General features: G+C 40.6%; 1 protein-coding gene across 2 annotated transcripts in view; it reads right to left on the reverse strand.

Annotated features, from left to right (window-relative positions):
* Positions 1-6,346, reverse strand: part of CUL4B (cullin 4B) — a 44,011-nt gene extending 37,665 nt beyond the window's left edge. For both annotated transcript variants that reach the window (XM_061137275.1, XM_061137274.1), the window contains exon 1: positions 6,253-6,346. In XM_061137275.1, coding sequence (XP_060993258.1) covers positions 6,253-6,331 — 79 coding nt within the window. In that variant the 5' untranslated portion in view covers positions 6,332-6,346. The remainder of the gene's footprint in view (positions 1-6,252) is intronic.
* Between the last annotated feature and the right edge of the window lie 14,853 nt (positions 6,347-21,199).

Consider the following 21,199-nt stretch of genomic DNA (forward strand, 5'->3'; position numbering starts at 1 on the left):
AATGCACATTCAAGGAGAGAGTGGCAATTTGGCTCTAGAAAGTCAGTCCATCCCCTGGCTGGAACCTCAGCCAGTGGTGATCTTCACTGGAGACTGAATCCAGCTCCTTCTCCTAGTCAAATCCAGGCATATACTGAACAAACCTTGTCTCAGGACCAGTTATGATCCAGTCACTGAGTATACAAAGACAACCCTTGCCCTCAAACAGTTCTCAACTGGCCTAGTGGGTGAGGCAGACAATTATAGGACAGAGTGGATAAAGGCTGGTAATGGGAACACAGTCCCTTACAATTATACAGTGGAAGTGACAAATAGATTCAAGGGAATAGATCTGATAGAGTGCCTGAAGAAATATGGACAGAGGTTTGTGACACTGTACAGGAGGCGGTGATCAAAACCATCCCCAAGAAAAAGAAATGCAAAAAAGCAAAATGGTTGTCTGAGGAGTCCTTACAAATAGCTGAGAAAAAAAGAGAAGCAAAAGGCAAAGGAGAAAAGGAAAGATATATCCATCTGAATGCAGAGTTCCAAACAATAGCAAGGAGAGATAAGAAAGCCTTCCTAAGTGATCAATGCAAAGAAATAGAGGAAAACAATAGAATGGGAAAGACTAGAGATCTCTTCAAGAAAATTAGAGATAGCAAGGGAACATTTCACACAAAGATGGGCACAATAAAGGACAGAAATGGTATGGACCTAACAGAAGCAGAAGATATTAAGAGGAGGTGGCAAGAATACACAGAACTGTACAAAAAAGATCTTCATGACTCAGATAACCATGATGGTGTGATAGACTCACCTAGAGTCAGACATCCTGGAATGTGAAGTCAAGTGGGCCTTAGGAAGCATCACTGCAAACAAAGCTAGTAGAGGGTGATGGAATTCCAGCTGAGCTATTGATGAGCAAAAGATGATGCTGTGAAAGTGCTGCCCTCAATATGCCAGCAAATTTGGAAACCTCAGCAGTGGCCACAGGACTGGAAAAGGTCAGTTTTCATTTCAATCCCAAAGAAAGGAAATGCCAAAGAATGTTCAAACTACCGCACAACTGCCATCATCGAACACGCTAGCAAAGTAATGCTCAGAATTCTCCAAGCTAGGCTTCAACAATACATGAACCAAGAACTTCCAGATAATTCAAGCTGGTTTTAGAAAAGGCAGAGGAACCAAAGATCAAATTGCCAACATCCACCGGATCAGAGAAAAAGCAAGAGAATTCCAGAAAAAACATTTACTTTTGCTTTATTGACTATGTTAAAGCCTTTGGTTGTGTGGATCACAACAAACTGTGGGACATTCTTAAAGAGATGGAGAATACCAGACCACCTTACCTGCCTCTTGAGAAATCTGTATGTAGGTCAGGAAGCAACAGTTAGAATTGGACATGGAACAATGAACTAGTTCCAAATTAGAAAAGGAGTACATCAAGGATGTATATTATCACCTTATTTAACTTGTATGCAGAGTACATCATGCAAAATGCCAGGCTGGATGAAGCACAAACTGGAATCAAGACTGCCATGAGAAATATCAATAACCTCAGATATGCAGATGATACCACCCTATGGCAGAAAGCGAAGAGGGACTAAAGGGCCTCGATGAAAGTGAAAGAGGACAGTGAAACAGCTGGCTTAAAATTCAACATTCAAAAAACAAAGATCATGGCATTTGGTCCCATCACTTCATGGTAGATAAATGGGGCAACAATGGAAACAGTGATATACTTCATTTTCTTGGGCTCCAAAATCACTGCAGATGGTGACTGCAGCCATGAAATGAAAAGACGCTTGCTCCTTGAAAGAAAAGCTATGACCAACCTAGATAGCATATTAAAGAGCAGTGATATTACTTTGCTGAGAAAGGCCCATCTAGTCAAAGCTATGGTTTTTCCAGTAGTCACACGTGGAAGTGAGAGTTGGACAATAAAGGAAGCTAAGCACAGAAGAATTGATGCTTTTGAAGTGTGGTGTTGGAGAAGACTCTTCAGAGTCTCTTGGACAGCAAGGGGATCAAAGCAGTCACTCTAAAGGAAATCAATCCTGATTATTCATTGGAAGGGCTGCTGCAGAAGCTGAAGCTCCAATACTTTGGCCACTTGATGTGAAGAATTGACTCATTGGAAGAGACCCTGATGCTGGGAAAGATTGAAGGCAGGAGGAGAGGGGGACGACAGAGGATGAGATGGTTGGATGGCATCACCGACTTGATGGACATGAGTTTGAGTAAACTCTGGGAGTTGGTGATGGACACAGAAGCCTGGTGTGCTGCAGTCCATGCAGTTGCAAAGAATTGGACACGACTGAGGGACTGAACTGGAAAAGGAACACAGAGGAGAGACCTCTGCACATCTTAGGAAGGTAGGGTGTGGTGGGGTGGAGAAAGGGTTGGGCTGGGGAGTTAAGAGTAGCTTTCAGAGAAAGTAAATCTCAGAGGGAAGTGGGAATTAGCCAGGCAAAGGGAGTGTGAATGAGCAGAGGGCACAAAGAAGGAAAATAGGGAGCACACTGGGCTTCCCTCATGGCTCAGCTAGTAAAAAATCTGCCTGTAATGCGGGAGACCTGGGTTTGATCCCTGGGTTGGGAAGATCCCCTGGAGAAGGGAAAGGCTACCCATTTCCGTATTCTGGCCTGAAGAATTCCACGGACTATATATAGTCCATAGGATGGCAAAGAGTCAAACACAACTGAGCAACTTTCACTTTCACTTTAAATCCTGAAGGTGAGAGAGAATAAGGCATATTCAGGAAATTGCAAGGAAACTAGTTTTCAGGGAATAGCTTTAGTCCTAACTGGAAACCCCAGAATGCTCAGGAGAGAAATCAAGGCAGCATCCCAGCCTCAAATCTGGTATAGCAATTCCTAGGCCTCTTAGTACTGGGCCTTACTTCTGTACCCTACTTGCTGTTGCAGCTGTGGCTACTGATAATAATTCTTGCTTTGAGTCACACTCATTTAGGAATTGGACTTAAAAGTTGGCCTCATCATTAGCTACAGGAGCTCAGAATCACAAAGGGCAGGATGAGGGTGTGATGAGGCATGGGAAATAAGATAATGAAAAAGAAATGAGATGATACAGATGCACGTTATAGCCATGATAGTGGACAATGCTACAGGAATACAGCTGAACTTGAGCAGGGTTTGGGAAATGATGGCCAGTGGACCAAACTCAGCCAGCTGCCTGTCTATAAAGAACGTTTTATTGGAACACTGCCATACTCATTCATCTACATATTTTCTGTGGCTGCTTTTATGCTAAAACAACAGAGTTCAGTAGCTGCAGCAGACCATATGGCCCGCAGAGCCTAAAATATTTCCTACCTAGTCCTTTACAGAAAAAAAAAATTGCTGATCCTTGCTCTTAAATATGCCAAGTGCTAAAAAAGATGCATATGGAGAATGTTTAGTGGTGGCACAAAGGACAAAAGGATTTAAAACATGCTAAGGATTTTCTGTTCCTAGTCTGTATCACCTGTGACACAGATTTCAAAGAATGGCAAGAGAATATTCTTCAACAGAATGACTAAACGTGGTATATTCACACAAGAAAATACTACAGTGTTAAAAAATAAATTGTAGCTACATCCATAAATCATAGGAATGTTACAAGAAAAGAAGCAAATCACAGATGAATACATACAATGATACTTCTTTTAAAGCTCAAAAATAAGAAAACTCATGGATATATAATGTGATAAAAATAAAATATGGAAAGAAAATAATAAACACAAAATCCATGATAGGGGATTGCTTTAGGGGAAGCAAGGGGGAGGAGAATCTAGGTAGATTCAAAAGCATTGGTAATGTTCTAGTAGGAACTTCCCAGGCTGTCTAGTGGTTAAGATTTCCACAATTACTGAGCCTGGTCTGGAGTCCCCAAGCCACAACTACTGAAACCCGAGGGCCCTAGAGCCTGTGCCCTGCAACAAGAGAAGCCACTGTGGTGAGGAGCCCAAGCCCCTCAACTAGAGTAGCCCCAGTTCTCCGCAACTGGAGAAAACCCAGACTCAGCAACAAAGACCCAGCACAGCCAAAAATAAATATTTATTTTTAAAAAAAGTCCCGTTTAAAAAAAAAAAAAGCAGTGGTAGTGTTCTAGTTCTTAAGCTGATGATGGGTTCTTGGATGTTTGTTTTATTATACTCCATAAATTACATGTCACATATATTATTTTGTATATATTAAAATTATATAATAAAAAGTTTTAAAAAGTATAAAGACAGCAAGCGGTGATCAGTTGAATGTTAGCATAGCAGTTTAGAGAATGAATACCTGGCAGAGATGACAAATGACAACTAGGACTGATTTTTTTAATATTTATGCATTACTTGAGGATTCCCCAAAACTATTCCAGAGCTTGAGGAATCGCCCTCCAACCTGGTGGAAGAATAGACTTTCCATAGTCCACAAAATGGGGACTTGGAATTGTTATTATACAAATCTGCACTTAATTTGTCATATCACAATGGTGCCATCTAGAAACGTACAGGTTAACTGAAAAAGGCAACAATGTGTACAAAGACATGGAAGTATGAGGAAAAGAAGGGCGCATTTAAGCAAATGCAAGCATGACATGCTGTGCTACTGGCATGCGATAGGATGGTAGGAGATGAAGACAATCAGGTAGGGTTCAGATCATGGTGAACTTTGAACGTCATGCTCCAGGGTTTGGATTCAATCCATTTAGGTCATGGGTAGCCCACTGAAGGGCTTCAAGCAGGGAAGAGAGTAATATGATCAGTTGTACTAAATTAGCGATGTCCAAGTCTCAACAATCTTTGACTACAAAAAAAGGTGACAGCTTCTTCCAATCCTCAAAGGTAACTTTAGTTAACGGTTTTCTAATTAAATATATTTTTTCTATATATTTAGCTATTTACAGAGTTTTGCTTTAAAAAAAATAGATCGCACTGTGTGAATTGTTCTGTGACTATTTATTTCACTTAATGTTATAACATGGACATTTTTCTGTGTCAGTACTCATAGAATTCACCTTACCATTTTTACGGGCAGCGTAGTACATTCAGCCCTCTGTATCTACCAGTTCACAGTAGCATATGTGGAGTTCAGACTGTACTACACCATTTTACATGAGACTTACACAATTTTAATAAGAGACTTGAACATCTGGGGATTACAGAGGTAGTGGGTGGGGGGGGAGGTGGGGGCATATGGGGGAATAGGGGTGGGGAGGGAGGCGGGTGTGGAGACAGGATTGTGGAACCAATCTCCAGTGGACACCAAGGCACAACTGTTTATGGGTGTACATATTCCTGTCATTTAAGAAAAAAATTCTAATTATCACACTTCATTGTTTCTTTTTCCCTTTTCCTTACTTTTGCTGGACTGACTGAATTTCCTTTTTTGTTTTTTTAGCTATTAGTGGTTGGGAAGTTCTATAAACTATTTCTATTCTATTGATGCTTATCTTTCAGTTTTGTTTATTTATACAAATGACACACAAACATTTTGTAAATGCAAAGTATAGAAGAATATAGGATAAAAAGTGGAAGTGTCTGTTCACTAAGTTTCATGTATAGCTTTCCTCAGTATTTATGTGTATATATATATATGTATTCAAATAGAAAGCTTTGTGTTTTTTTTAAATGGTGTCATTACTATATGTATAGCTCTACAATTTGCTTTTTAAGCCTAATATAACAGTACATGAAGGTCTATCTAATTCTTTTTAAGGGCTTCGTACTCTTTCATAATAAAAACATGCCACATTTTATGTAACCATTCCCCTATTTTGGAACATTTGGTTACTTCCAATTGTTGCTACTACAAACAATGAATATCTTGTAACACAGACCTTTGTGCCTGTGTAGAAGTATTTCTGAGGATATATTAGAAATAGAATTGGGTCAGGCAGAAGGTATATTTAAATTTTGATAGACAGATATATTAGCGTTAAGGAATGTTGCAGATACACACCCACCATCAGAATGACCACCGATTGTGTACACCATTAGCAACACTAAATATGATCAAACTTTATTATAAAGTTTTTGTCAAAATATTACATGAGTTCATTCTCACTAAAACAACCACAACAAAGTAAAAGCAGAAATGCCCACTTGATCACCATCCCCTGATCCCTCTCTGGTAAACTGATTTCCACCTTGCTATTAGTTTTTTTATTAAAGGTTTCATTATACTTGATCTTCTCAGGAATAACTTGGTAATTGACTCAAGCTCCCTAGACATATTCTTAACAATTATTTGGACTTAAAAGTGTTACAAGTTTACTCACCAGTAAATGCCTCACTTTTACTGCCTTCTGGGAGGGCTTCATCGTCACTTCCATCCAATGATCCAGGTGATTGTGACATCGTCTGTATTTGGGAGCTAGGTTAAAGAACAGAGAGTTTGGTTTTACAGCTGCCCTCTCCCATTTCTCTATGGCCTTATGGATTCAATGACTCTGGTTTCCCAACTAATTTTACCATATTTGTTTCCTATCTTCAAGAAAATCCTCACAATTTCGGCCCGCTAATCATACCTTTCCCTTGTGATTCCCTTTGGCTATGGATCTGTTCTTATTTCTCTTCTTTCATTGAAAGCTAGTTCGGGGGAGAAAAAACACATTTGTTCAGACAAACATCTTCAAGTGGAAGTCTGATGTAGCCTTTCAAATCCTACCTCAAATTACGATGGCTTAGAGAGAGCGGGAAGGTAAAAAAAAATTTTTTTTTCCTATGGCTTGAGCCCCCGCTGGCTTGAATGCATAGAACTAGGCTCCCCTCCAACAGTCCCGCGACTATCTCGAGGGCTCTCCCAAATATGAGCTCACTTGCGATTTGAGCCAGGTCTCCAATGGTCATCTATTGTGACCTCATCAGGGCTACCGACCAATGGCGGTTGAGGGTCCTCCTCTGGTCATCACTTTCCCAACGGCAGTTTTCGGACAGATACGCTCTCACATACTTTGCCTTTAATTCTCCATCCCGCACATTAATAAAAGCTGTAACTCTAATCTCCCTCTTCTAAAAGTTAGAGAATAACGAACGAAAGTACAACACATAGAATAACTGAAAACCTCAGTAAAGATGTGGCACCACTTAGGGTCTCTTGGCCAAAAAAGTAGGTCCATGTCAGTAAGTTCAGACATGAAACCCTCCCCGCGTTACCCAATCTCAAAGGAGCCACTTCACTCACCGTCCTACAGGCATGATAGGGTTGGTTGTTGTTTGTTGTTCTATCTACTTCGATCTCAAAACCTCAGGGCTCACGAGGTCGCGCTAAGCGGCAAGTGCCCAACCGTCGAGTTAAGTCCTGCCTACCAAGGTTGGATTTCCAGTGGACTTATTGGGTTTCGAGGATAATTGACAACAAATCTGACCAATCCCTTCAGGGGAAACCCCTCTTGCAGCCTAGTGAGCGCCAAAAAAAGAACACCTCAAAAGATCTACTGTCGATGGATATGTTTGTTTCCCAAAGTCTGAGTTTATTCACTCTTTTATAATAATACCTATGGGACATCGGCAGGTCAACCAAAGTTGTTCAGTTTCAAGACCGGTGCACTTCCTGAACTAACACTAATGAGTGGGAAAGTTCTGACTCTCCTCAGGGGTCTCCTTGCGCACCATCCCAGTGGAGAGGGAGGGGCGGCAGGCTCCTCACGTGGTCTCTGCTGAGCAACGGCGTGGGAGAAATAAGATGGCAGCCTCGAGGCAGTCTGCCCAGGGTGGCATGGTTGAGGGGTGGGGCGCAGTTTTTCCGTGGCATTTGGCTAGAATACATCACTTTTCTAAAATGTTGCTCCTTTCTGATCCTTTGTCTAGGGACAGCTGAATTTGGGGAGTCCTCATTTGTCTTGCCAGTTGATGTTTCACACAGAACTTTTCCACTATTGTAAATGGGATACTTCTTTTTCCTGTTTCTATTTCTAGTACTGCTAGAATACAATAAAGCTATTGGAATATAATGATAGGATGTCAATTGTACAATCTACCTGGGGGGTATATTGGTGTTCATTGTGAAATTCTTTAAACTTTCCTTTGCGTTTAAAGGGCTTCCCAGGTGATACTAATGATAAAGAACCTCCTGCTGATGCAGGAGACGGAAAAGACTTGGTTTCTATCCCTGGGGTGGGAAGATCCCCTGGAGGAAGGAGGAAATGGCAACCCACTCCAGTATTCTTGCCTGGAGAATTTCATGGACAGAGGGGCTTGGTGGGCTACAGCCTATGGGGTCACAAAAGAGTCAGATGCAGTTAAGCACGCATGCACATACCATACAATTTACACATTCAAGGTGTAAAATTGAATGATTTTTAGCGAATTCCAAGTACATGTAACCATCACTAGTCAGTTTCAGAACATTTCTGAAACCCGTGAAAGACACCTCATACCCTTAAGGTTTTGTCCCCTCTGCCTCTGCATCCTGTGGTTGGGAAGACTCCCTGAAGGAGGAAATGGCAACCCGATCTAGTATCCTTACCTGGAAAATCCCAGGAGGAGCCTGGCAGTCTATAGTCCATGGGGTTGCAAAGAGTCAGATACGACTTAACAACTAAACAAGAACAACCCAAAGGAGTGCCTTTTTCTAATCAGCTCACCGAGAGGGGGCACATTTTTTTGTGTACAGTTTTTCTGAGATCATGCCTGCTATTTGCCACCTTGGTGCTCTCAGAAGCACTGGCCTGCAGAAAACTAGATTAATCTTAATGCACCCTTATTAGAAGTCTTGACTAATCAGAAGCCAGAACTGGAAGAGGCCTTTTCCTCTGGTCTCTCAGAGTGAGCCACTATCATTGCCTCAGTCAAATTGACAGAAGAAAATGACTTTGTTAAGATTAGATCAAGATGGCAGCCTAAGTGCTTGTAACTTTGTCTCCATCCTCTCTTCTCCAAATCTCTTAAAACATCAGAATAGCAAAAGGACTGAGACTGGTATAATTAAAGCAAACTGTACCTTCAGCAGTTCAGAAATTGTGAAGATCCCTTGAGGATAGAAATTGAGTATGATCACAGTGATAAAAGAGAAGGAGGAGTCCAGTTCAAAACCTGCAAGGGAAAATTACTGGATTAAGTCCAGAGAAAATAAAATTTCAGAATGAATAAATGCAAAGAGGAGGGGAAGCTCTCTTGTCAATTAAAGAATTACATTCAGGAAAGAAGGATCAGTTGGGCCCCCTTGTGATCAGTCCTACACCCCCTTCCCCAACCCATTCCAAGGTTAAAGCCTAAAATTTCACACTAAAGAAAGTGAGCTATTTGCTTCCAAAAATTTGCTAGTGTGAATACAGGATCCTAGGGGAAAAAAACAACAACAGAACAGACCTTGGTGTAATCTGGACTTCTGCAAAATATATGGAAAAACAAAAAGAGAGAAGCAACTTTGGACAGGAGAGAAATACACTAAAGTTCTCCACTGCCAGAGTAAAATTGTTTAGGCAGTTTGCAGGGAGTAAGGAGAATGAATGGCCCTTTCTGACTCTGGCAGAGGCACTTACCTTAAAGGGGAGCCTGACAGTTCAACACACACAACCCACTTATACAAAGTCCTTCTGCTAAGGAGAGGGGACAGAGACACACAACTGCAGAGGGAACCCAGGCAACCTATCTTTGCTAATCAAGTTGTCCCTTATTCACCAATATGCACAGACAACAAAGGATTACCAGAAATAGTTGGAGAAAGCCTACAACATAAAAAGAAGAACCAAGGCTTTTGACAGAAAATAATCCAGAAAGTTCTGAAAAGCAAAACATGAATTTGCAGAGCTGGCCACTGTATACATAGCATTTACATTGTATTTACATCTATTTACATAGCATTGACATGTATTAGGTATTATCAGTAACCCAGAGATGATTTAAAGTATCATGGGAGTTTTAATAATAGCTCTAAATGGTATATAACCTTTAAAAATGTTAATCACTGTATTGTACACCTGTAACATATAATACTGTAAATCAACCATACTTCAGTTTTTTAAAAGTTTGTTTTGATTTTTCTTTGTTTCTTATATTCTGCACATGAGTAAAAATCATACAGTATTTGTTTTTCTCCCATTTAACTTGTTTCACTTAACATAAAAACCTCAAGGTCCATCCATGTTGTTGCAAAATGGCAAGATTTCTTTTCTTTGGCTTAGTATATTCCATTGCAACAATATAAATGAACAAATCAAACCAAAACAAAGACATAGACACAGAGAATAAACTAGTGGTTACCAGAGGAAGGTGGGGAGGATGAAATGGGGATCAACTGTAAGGTTATGGATGGAAACTAAATTTTTGGTGGTGAGCATATTGTAAGGTATACAAAAGTAGAAATATACATATGAAGCTTATTTAATATTATAAATCAACATTACTTCAATAAAAATAAATACACTCCAAAATATAATAATAAAGTACAGGGCAGGATGTGCATAGGTTATATGCAAATACCATGTCATTTTATATGAGAGTTGAGCATCTGAGGATTTTGGCATCCACTGGGGTCCTGGAACCAATCCTCTGTGGATCCGGAGGGATGACTGTAAATAGAATGACTGGCCCTGGTGGGGAAGGATGAGGAGTGAAGTAATACAAGGAACAAAGCTCCAATTTGCAGATTCTAATATTCTGATATATTCAGAACACATTGTAGGCATATTCAGAACCTTTATGAATTACTCAGGTAAGTATTACAGCAAGTGAAAGTGTTAGTCACTGAGTCATGTCCGAAACTTTGCAACCCTATGGACTGTAGCCCACCAGGCTCCTCTGGCCATGGGATTCTCCAGGCAAGAATACTGGAGTGGGTTGCCATTCCCTTCTCCAGGGACTCTTCCCCACCCAGGGATTGAACGTGGGTCTCCTGCACTGAAGGCAGATTCTTTACTGTCTGAGACAACACGGAAGCCCAATTACAGCAAAATGAAATAAATGAATCTGAAAAAGAGAATGATGTGAAATAGAAATAGCGGTGGAAAAAAAAAAGAAATAGCGGTGAGCAAAGAAACAGTTAAAAAAAAGTTAAATGGAACGGGATGAGGGTAGACAGTTGTAAGTTGTATGTTTGATACCAGCCAGATGAAGGTGATCCAGTTTGACCCTTTATATCTTATATATAAAGTAGGATGTGATGATTAGGGGAAGGGTAGCAAAAATTTGAGAAACATGGAGAAGGTTTGAAATAGTTCAGAATAACCTAACAAGACATAAGTACTGGGGCTGCTGGGCAGACTTTCAGACATATTTGAAGTGAGGTATTTCTCTAAGAAATCATCAGATCATGTGAATAAGTAAGGATATAGAGAAGCTCATACCACTACTTAACAGGGTTCAGTATATATATATATATATACTGAGTTCAGTCCCTCAGTCGTGTCCGACTCTTTGTGACCCCATGGACTGCAGTACACCAGGCCTCCCTGTCCATCACCAACTCCCGGAGTTCACCCAAACCCATGTCCATTGAGTCAGTGATGCCATCCAACCATCTTATCCTCTGTTGTCCCCTTCTCCTGCCCTCAATCTTTCCCAGAATCAGCATCTTTTCAAATGAGTCAGCTCTTCACATCAGATGGCCAAAGTATTGGAGTTTCAGCTTTAGCATTAGTCCTTTCAATGAACATTCAGGACTGATTTCCTTTAGGATGGACTAGTTGGATCTCCTTGCAGTCCAAGGGACTCTCAAGAGTCTTCTCCAACACCACAGTTCAAAAGCATCAATTCTTCGGCACTCAGCTTTCTTTATAGTCCAACTCTCACATCCATACATGACTACTGGAAAAACCATAGCCTTGACTAGACAGACCTTTGTTGGCAAAGTAATGTCTCTGCTTTTCAATATGCTATCTAGGTTGGTCATAACTTTCCCTCCAAGGAGTAAGCATCTTTTAATTTCATGGCTGCAAACACCATCTGCAGTGATTTTGGAGCCTAGAAAAATAAAGTCAGCCACTGTTTCCACTGTTTCTCCATCTATTTGCCATGAAGTGATGGGACCAGATGCCATGATCTTAGTTTTCTGAATGTTGAGCTTTAAGCCAACTTTTTCACTCTCCTCTTTCACTTTCATCAAGAGGCTCTTTAGTTCTTCTTCACTTTCTGCCATAAGGGGGATCATCTGCATATCTGAGGTTATTGATATTTCTCCCAGCAATCTGGATTCCAACCTGTGCTACATCCAGCCCAGCATTTCTCATGATGTACTCTGCATATAAGTTAAATAAGCACGGTGACAATATACGACCTTGATGTACTCCTTTTCCTATTTGGAACCAGTCTGTTGTTCTATGTCCAGTTCTAACTGTTGCTTCCTGACCTGCATACAGGTTTCTCAAGAGGCAGGTCAGGTGGTCTGATATTCCCATTTCTTTCAGAATTTTCCACAATATATGAGATTACCTTGTACAAATATAGAATGCATTTATTTTTGCAAATACCCATAAGAACATTTTCAGAAATAACTCATTTTTTAGTCTGCAAAAATTCAGAAATCACAGGAATAACATTCTCTGATCACAATACAATAACACTAGAAATTAAAAACAGAAAAAGGGCCCCCTGAATTAACACACTAGAATTCTTTTCTGATTCAAGTCCCTTAGATAACAGCTTTCTCCAGATAGAATTTATAGGCCATAAAATTCACCCTTTTAAAGCAGACAATTCAATGGTTTTAGTACATTTACAGAGTTGTGCAACCATTGTCACATTCTAATTTTAGAACATGGTCACCACTCCATAAAGACATCCTGTCCCCTTCCTCAGCTGCCTCTAAAGTGATCGGTCCTTCTGAGGAAGCTGAGGCCGTGTTGAGGTGAGGCCCTCACTTCATCCAGCCACTAGGATCATTTCAGGCAGCCCCTGCTTAGCATTCACCTGCAGCATGGCCTCCATCTCCGAGCTCACCTGCATCTGCTGGTCTTCATCCTGCACAACAGTGAAGTGACAGTCCCGGAGGATAAGATCAATGCCCTCGTTAAAGCAGCTGGTGTAAATGTTGAGCCTTTCTGCCCAGGCTTGTTTGCAAGGACTTTGGCCAATGTCAACATCTGAAGCCTCATCTGCAATGTGGGGGCTGGTGGACCTGCTGTGGCAGGAGGTCTTTGCCCCTTCCCCACTGTTGCCCCACCTGAGGAGAAAAAAGTAAAGCAAAGAAAGAAGAATCTGAAGAGTCTGTTGATGACATGGACTTTGGCTTTTTTTGACTAAACCTTTTTGGTAACATGTTTAATAAAAAACCGAGCTCTTTGCTGCAGGAAAAAAAAAAAAGACTCCTGTATGCATTAGCTGACACATCCTATTCCCACCTTTCCCCATACCCTGGCAACCACTGATCTACTTTCTGTCTCTATGTACTTGCTTATTCTGGACATTTCATATAATGGAGCTATATAATATGTGGCTTTTGTGATTGGCTTCTCTTTTGTGATTAGCCTAATATTTTCAAAACTCATCCATGTAGTAACATGTCTCAGAATTCTTCCTTTTTATGGCTGAATCATATTCCATTGAATGGGTAAGTCAGATTTGTTTATTTCACCAGCTGAAGGATATTTGGGTTGTTTCTACTTTTTAACTATTATGAATAATGTTGCTATGAATATTCATGTACAAGCTTTTGTGTGGGGCTATGTTTTCATTTCTTGCGTAGTTGCCTAGGAGTGGAATTGCTGGACCATTTGGTAACTCCATAGTTAACATTGGGCTTCCATGGTGGCTCAGATGCTAAAGAATCTGCCTTCAGTGCAGGAGACCCAAGTTTGATCCCTGGGTGGGGAAGATCCCCTGGAGAAGGGAATGGCAACCCACTCCAGTGTTCTTCCTTGGAGAATGCCATGGACAGAGGAGCCTGGCAGGCTATGGCCCACGGGGTCATAAAGAGTTGGACATGACTGAGCGACTAACACTTTAACTAATTAACATTACATGGAACAGCTAAATTGTTTTCCAAAGTTGTACTATTTTATCTTCCCACAGTGATGTGTGAGGGTTCCAGTGTCTCCATATCCTTTGCAACACATGATATTTCTTGTATTTTTAATTATAGCCATCCTGATAGGGTATTTTCCAAACATTTAACAAACTCTTTTAGTATAGTTTTAGATTGACAGAAAAGACATAAGAATATTACAGAGAGCTCAGTGGAGAAGGAAATGGCAACCCACTCCAGTATTCTTGCCTGGAAAAGTCCATGGACAGAGGAGCCTGGCAGGCTACAGTCCATGGGGTTACATGACTGAGCATGTGTGCACGAGGGTGGAGGGAGATGGGTTGGTAGCAATAAACTGGTAGAAGTGAAAAAAAAAGAAAGAATATTACAGAGAGCTCAAATATACCCTGTATCCAGTTTTCTCTATTGTTAATATTACTATGGTACATTTATCACAACTAATTAACCCATGTTGTTGTTCACTTGCTCAGTTGTGGCTGACACTTTGCGACTCCATGGACTGCAGCACACCAGACTTCCTTCTCCTTCACCATCTCCTGGAGTTTGCTCAAACTCATGTCCATTGAGTTGGTGATGCCATCTAATAATGAGCCAATATTGATACACTATTATTAACTATATGTCCATATTTACTTCAGATTTCCTTAGTTTTTACCAAAATGCCCCCTTTTCTCTTTCAGGACCCCACCCAAAATCCACATTATCTTTAGTGATCATATCACTTAAGGCTGTTCTTGGCTGTGACCATTTCTTAGACCTTCCTTGTTTTTGATGACCTTGACAATTCTAGGGAGTCTGGTCAGATATTTTGTAGAATATCCTTCAGCTTGTGTTTGTCTAATGCATTTTCCATAATTCTACATCACAGCAAGGGTACATGTTCTCAACATGACTTATCATTGATGAGCACATCTTGAGTGCCTGGCTGAGGCAGTGTTTGGCTTTTTTCTCTATTGCAACACTCCTCTTTTTCTCTTTTTCCAAACTCCACTCTTTATAAGGAAGTTATTATGCACATCCTACACTTAAGGAGTGGGCAGTTATGCTCCCCTGGCTTTAGAGAGCATCTACATAAATTATTTGGAATTCTTCTGTACAGAAGATTTATCTACTCTCCTTTTATTTATTTATTCAATCATTTGTTAATATCAGTATGGATTTGTTAATATTTATTCTATACTTTGAATTATAATACAATGATATTTAATTTTGTTACTCAAATTGTTTCAAATTTGGCCACTGAAAGCTCTTTCAGTTGGCTCCTGTATCCCTTTAACATATATCTATAATTGCAGGGGTTTCTTGTTTATCTGCTTGTTCAGTTTTATATAATTACAAAAAAATTATGGTGCTCCTGGCTCATTTTATATTTTCCCTGCCCCAGTCCTAGAGTCAGCCATTTCTCTATGGAGCCCTGGCTCCTTCTATTGGAGAACAGAGAAAATTTGGTGCTATCTACTAAATTAAATATCCACTTAGGCTTCAACTTTACTATTCTGCTAGGTATATAGCTCAAAGAAATATTGGCAAAAAAAAGAAATATTGGCATTTGTTTGAAAGGGATATATGCAGGCAATTTTTGTGTGTAAGCATTTAAAATGTGGTATTCTGTGTATGAGCAATTCACTGAAATATTTATTGCATGCTGATTATGAGCTCAGCACCAATCTAGGCCTTGGTAATACAGCAGGATTCTGGGAATTTACCATTTAGTGGGGGAAACAATAAAAAAAAAGATAGATAAGTAATATCAGGCAGTCCTTTCAGTCAGGGTACTGGCAGAAAAGAGAGGTACATTTAAAATGAAGGATTGATAAGGATTTAATCATTAAAATCTACTGCAGGGCACAGAGCGGGGTGGAAAGGGGGAAAGTGGATCTGGATAGGCAAAGCAAGAATATTCAGGGAAGGGGTGATAATACTATGGGGAAAGGTAAAGAAGAGTAAAAGAGAGTGTAAAATGGGGCACTCTTTTAGATCGTGTTAGGATGAGGTGGCCTTTGAATAATGGCATGAATGAAGGGAGGGAGAGAGACAAGTAGGTATCTAAGAGAAGTCATTCTAGGCAGAGGGGAAAAATGGCAAGACCCTGAAGTGTTATTCACACAATGAAATATTATACATCAATCAAGATGAATGAACTATAGTAATATGCAAAGATACACAGATGAGTCTTAGAAAAGTAAATATTAAGGAGGAAAAATTAGGTTCTGAAAGAGTACATACAGCATAGAGCCTAATAACCTTTCTATAAAGTTAAAATAAATTATAATAAATAATATACTTTAAGAGGGGCTTCTCTGGAGGTCCAATGGTTAAGTTTGTGCACTTCCAACACAGAGGGAACGGGTTCAATCCCTGGTGGGGGAACTAAGATTCCACATGCTGTACCATGCCACCAAAAAGTTTATATATATATACTTTAAGAAAGACCCATATCCACATATGTATGCATACACACACACACATATAACATATTTGTATGTTATATATATATATATATATATATATATATATATATATATATATAAAATATACATATATATCTATATATGTTAGTGAATATATGTGTGGGCTTCCCTGGCTCAGTGGTAAAGAATACACCTGCAATGCAGAAGATGCAGGTTTGATCCCTGAGTAGGGAAGATCTCCTGGAAAGGGAATGGCAACCCACTCAAGTATTCTTGTCTGGAGAATCCCATGGACAGGGGAGCCTGGCAGGCTACAGTCCATGGGGTTGCAAAGAGTCAGACAGAAGAACACACTTAGCGACTAAACAACAACAACATGTATGTATAAAGTAAAACTGTATTACATAGAGCACCAAAAAATGATGAACACAAGATTCAGGATGATGATCCTTTGCCAGGGGCTGAGGGGAGGCCGACAAATGAGATTGGGGGCCATATAGTTAGATTTAGTTATTAGGTTCATGGATGCTTGTTATATTATTAAAAACAACTAACTAAAAGTGAATATGTTTGGATTAATAAGAGAATGTGCCATCAATCAAAGATTATGATTAATTTAATTCTATTCATCCAAGGCCCAATGGAAAAAAATAAGACTCTGAGAAACAAGGGACCATACTTGGCATACTTGTGAAGTAGCAAAAAAGCCAGTGTGGCTGGAGCAGAGGGAGGGAAAGGGAGAGTAATAGTAGATGGAGGGGTGGAGGGGGCTGAACTGTGCCGGGCCTTCAGGGCAGGAAGAGGACCTTGGATCTTATTATCACTGAGATGGGAGCCACTGGAGGTTTTGAGCAAGGGAGTCAGAGGATCTGACTTATGTTTTAAAAGGTTCATCCTACCTACTGTGTAAAAAATAGATTGTAAGGGGGCAGGCATAAGAAATGAAAGCGAAAAGGCAAAACAAGTAAGAGACAAGTTTGATAGTCAAGGTGACAGATGATAGTGATTTTGACTCAAGTCATACTGTTGGAGGTATGTGAGAAGCGATCAGATTTTGGATATATTTTGAAAGTAAAAATATTTGATAGAGACAGTATTTTGTGATGGACTAAGTGAAGGATGTGTGAGAAAGAGAGGGCTTCATGGATATTTGACACAAGAAAATACGTGGATAGAACTCCCATTTATTGAGATGAGGATGACTGCATGTTGGGGAAGGGGCTGAAATTAAGAATTCTATTTTGGATATGAATTGTTTTCCAGTGTCTATTATTCAAGTGGAGATATTAACTTTGGATAGTCTGAAGTGTAGAGGTGATTTCCAGATTGGAGATTTAAAATTTGACATCCATGGTATATAGATGGTATTTAAAGCTATGAAACTGGCTTTTAGTGTAACCAAGGGAAAAAACATGGACAAGAAAGTCACAGATGCTGAATAGAGGAGGAGAATTAACACCACAAAAGATGTCCTTTTCATTATAGGGGACTGGAATGCAAAAGTAGGAAGTCAGGAAACACCTGGAGTAACAGGTAAATTTGGCCTTGTGGAGTACAGAATGAAGCAGGGCAAAAGCTAATAGTTTTGCCAAGAGAACACACTGGTCATAGCAAACACCCTCTTCCAACAACACAAGAGAAGACTCTACACATGGACACATCACCAGATGGTCAATACCGAAATCAGATCGATTATATTCTTTGCAGCCAAAGAAGGAGAAGCTCTATACAGTCAGCAAAAACAAGACCGGGAGCTGACTGTGGCTCAGATCATGAACTCCTTATTGCCAAATTCAGACTTAAATTGAAGAAAGTAGGGAAAACCACTAGACCATTCAGGTATGACCTAAATCAAATCCCAAATGATTATACAGTGGAAGTGAGAAATAGATATAAGGGACTAGATCTGATAGACAGAGTGCCTGATGAACTATGGACAGAGGTTCGTGACATTGTACAGGAGATAGGGAGCAAGACCATCCCCAAGAAAAAGAAATGAAAAAAGCAAAATGGCTGTCTGAGGAGGCCTTACAAATAGCTGAGAAAAGAGAAGCGAAAAGCAAAGGAGAAAAGGAAAGATATTCCAATTTGAATGCCGAGTTCCAAAGAATAGCAAGGAGAGATAAGAAAGCCTTCCTCAGCGATCAATGCAAAGAAATAGACGAAAACAATAGAATGGGAAAGACTAGAGATCTCTTCAAAAAAATTAGAGATACCAAGGGAAAATTTCACGCAAAGATGGGCTCAATAAAGGACAGAAATGGTATGGACCTAACAGAAGCAGATGATATTAAGAAGAGATGGCAAGAATACACAGAAGACTGTACAAGAAAGATCTTCATGACCCAGATAATTACGATGTGATCACTCACCTAGAGTCAGACATCCTGGAATGCTAAGTCAAGTGAGCCTTAGGAAGCATCACTACGAACAAAGCTAGTGGAGGTGATGAATTCCAGTTGAGCTATTTCAAATCCTGAAGATGATGCTGTGAAAGTGCTGCCCTCAGTATGCCAGCAAATTTGGAAAACTCAGCAGTGGCCACAGAACTGGAAAAGGTCAGTTTTCATTCCGGTCCCTAAAAAAGACAATGCCAAAGAATGCTCAAACTACTGCACAACTGTAGCCATCTTACACACTAGTAAAGTAATGCTCAAAATTCTCCAAGCCAGGCTTGAACAATACTTGTACCATGTACTTCCAGATGTTCAAGCTGGTTTTAGAAAAGGCAGAGGAAACAAATTACCCGCATCCACTGGATCATCAGAAAAGCAAGAGAGTTCCAGAAAACCATCTACTTCTGCCTTATTGACTATGCCAAAGCCTTTGACTGTGTGGATCACAATAAACTGTGGAAAATTCTGAAGGAGATGGGAATACCAGACCACTTGACCTGCCTCTTGAGAAATCTGTATGCAGGTCAGGAAGCAACAGTTAGAACTGGACGTGGAACAACGTCCAGATTGGTTCCAAATAGGAAAAGGAGTACGTCAAGGCTGTATATTGTCACCATGTTTATTTAACTTATATGCAGAGTACATCATGAGAAATGCTGGGCTGGAGGAAGCACAAGCTGGAATCAAGATTGCTGGGAGAAATACCAATAACCTCAGATATGCAGATGACACCACCTTTATGGCAGAAGTGAAGAAGAACTAAAGAGCCTCTTGATGAAAGTGAAAGAGGAGAGTGAAAAAGTTGTCTTAAAGCTCAACACTCAGAAAACAAAGATCATGGTATGCCGTCCCATCATTTCATGGCAAATAGATGGAGAAACAGTGGAAACAGTGGCTGACTTTATTTTTCTGGGCTCCAAAACCACTGGAGATGGTGACTGCAGCCATGAAATAAAAACACGCTTACTCCTTGAAAGAGAAGTTATGACCAACCTAGATAGCATATTAAAAAGCAGAGACATTACTTTGCCAACAAAGATCCGTCTAGTCAAGGCTATGGTTTTTTCAGTAGTCATGTATGGATGTGAGAGTTGGACTATAAAGAAAGCTGAGCACAAAAGAATTGATGATTTTGAACTGTTCTGTTGGAGAAGACTCTTGAGACTCCCTTGGGCTGCAAGGAGATCCAACCAGTCCATCCTAAAGGAGATCAGTCCTGGGTGTTCATTGGAAGGACTGATGTTGAAGCTGAAACTCCAGTACTTTGGCCACCTAATGCGAAGAACTGACTCATTTGAAAAGACCCTGATGTTGGGAAAGATTGAGGGCAGGAGGAGAAGGAGACGACAGAGGATGAGATGGTTGGATGGCATCACTGACTCGATGAGCACGGGTTTGGGTGAACTCCGGGAGTTGGTGATGGACAGGGAGGCCTGAACTGAACTGAAGAGAAGGAGGTGGAGAGTAGTAGAAAATGAAATGAACCAGGATCTTCAATGAACGGGTGAGTGTGTGTGTCCTCAGTCGCTTCAGTCATGTCTGACTCTTTACGACCCTATGGACTCTAGCCCACCAGGCTCCTCTGTCCATGGTGATTCTCCAGGCAAAAATACTGGAGTGGGCTGCCATGCCCTCCTCCAGGAGATCTTCCTGACCCAGGGATCGAACCTTCATCTCCTGCATTGCAGGCAGATTCTTTATGGCTGAGGCACAGGAGAAGCCCTCAATGAACCATGAGTAGAGGACAACACAGAGGAAGTCGAGGTGTAACCAGAAGGTCTGAAACTTAGAGGAAGGAGGATCAGGGTTGTGTTGTGTGTTTTACCTGAGAATGAAGGAGGAATCGTCTGGAAGTTGTAGTTTGGCTGGAAGAGGATGCCAGGTCACCTTCTGACTCCCCAATACATGTAGTGTCTTGATGTGAGTGGAAAGGGCTGAAAGGGAATTTCCAACCTCAGGGGAGAGCCAGGAATATCAGTGGACACTCAGGGATGAGTTGGAGGATGGGTAGGAGAGTTTGTTCATCTTGGGATGGTGTTCCAGGGAGGCGTCAGTAGCACCTGGAAGTTAAGGTAGAAATGAGAGCTCAGGTGGCAGGAGGAGAAGCACAGAGGAATGTAGGAATGAAGTTAGAGAAGCAGAATAACAGCAACAGTAGTTTAATAACAGCAATACAAATAATTTAACAACACTTTGCCTGGGTTCTCTCATTTAATCCTCATAACAGCCTCAGAAAGCAGAGCCTTTGTTTTGCAGCTGAGAAGAGAGGCACAAGAGTTTCAGTGACTTGCCCAAGGTCACATAGCAAATAGACTCTACTGGATGCTTACATATTTAAAGTGAAAGTGAAACTTGCTCAGTCGTGTCCGACTCTTTGCAAACCCATGGAATATACAGTCTATGGAATTTTCCAGGCAAGAATACTGGAGTGGGTAGCCTTTCCCTTCTCCAGCGGATCTTCCCGACCCAGGAATCAAACTGGAATCTCCTGCAGTGC

This window comes from Dama dama, chromosome X, assembly GCF_033118175.1.
Source record: "Dama dama isolate Ldn47 chromosome X, ASM3311817v1, whole genome shotgun sequence".
NCBI classification, from domain to species: Eukaryota; Metazoa; Chordata; class Mammalia; order Artiodactyla; family Cervidae; genus Dama; species Dama dama.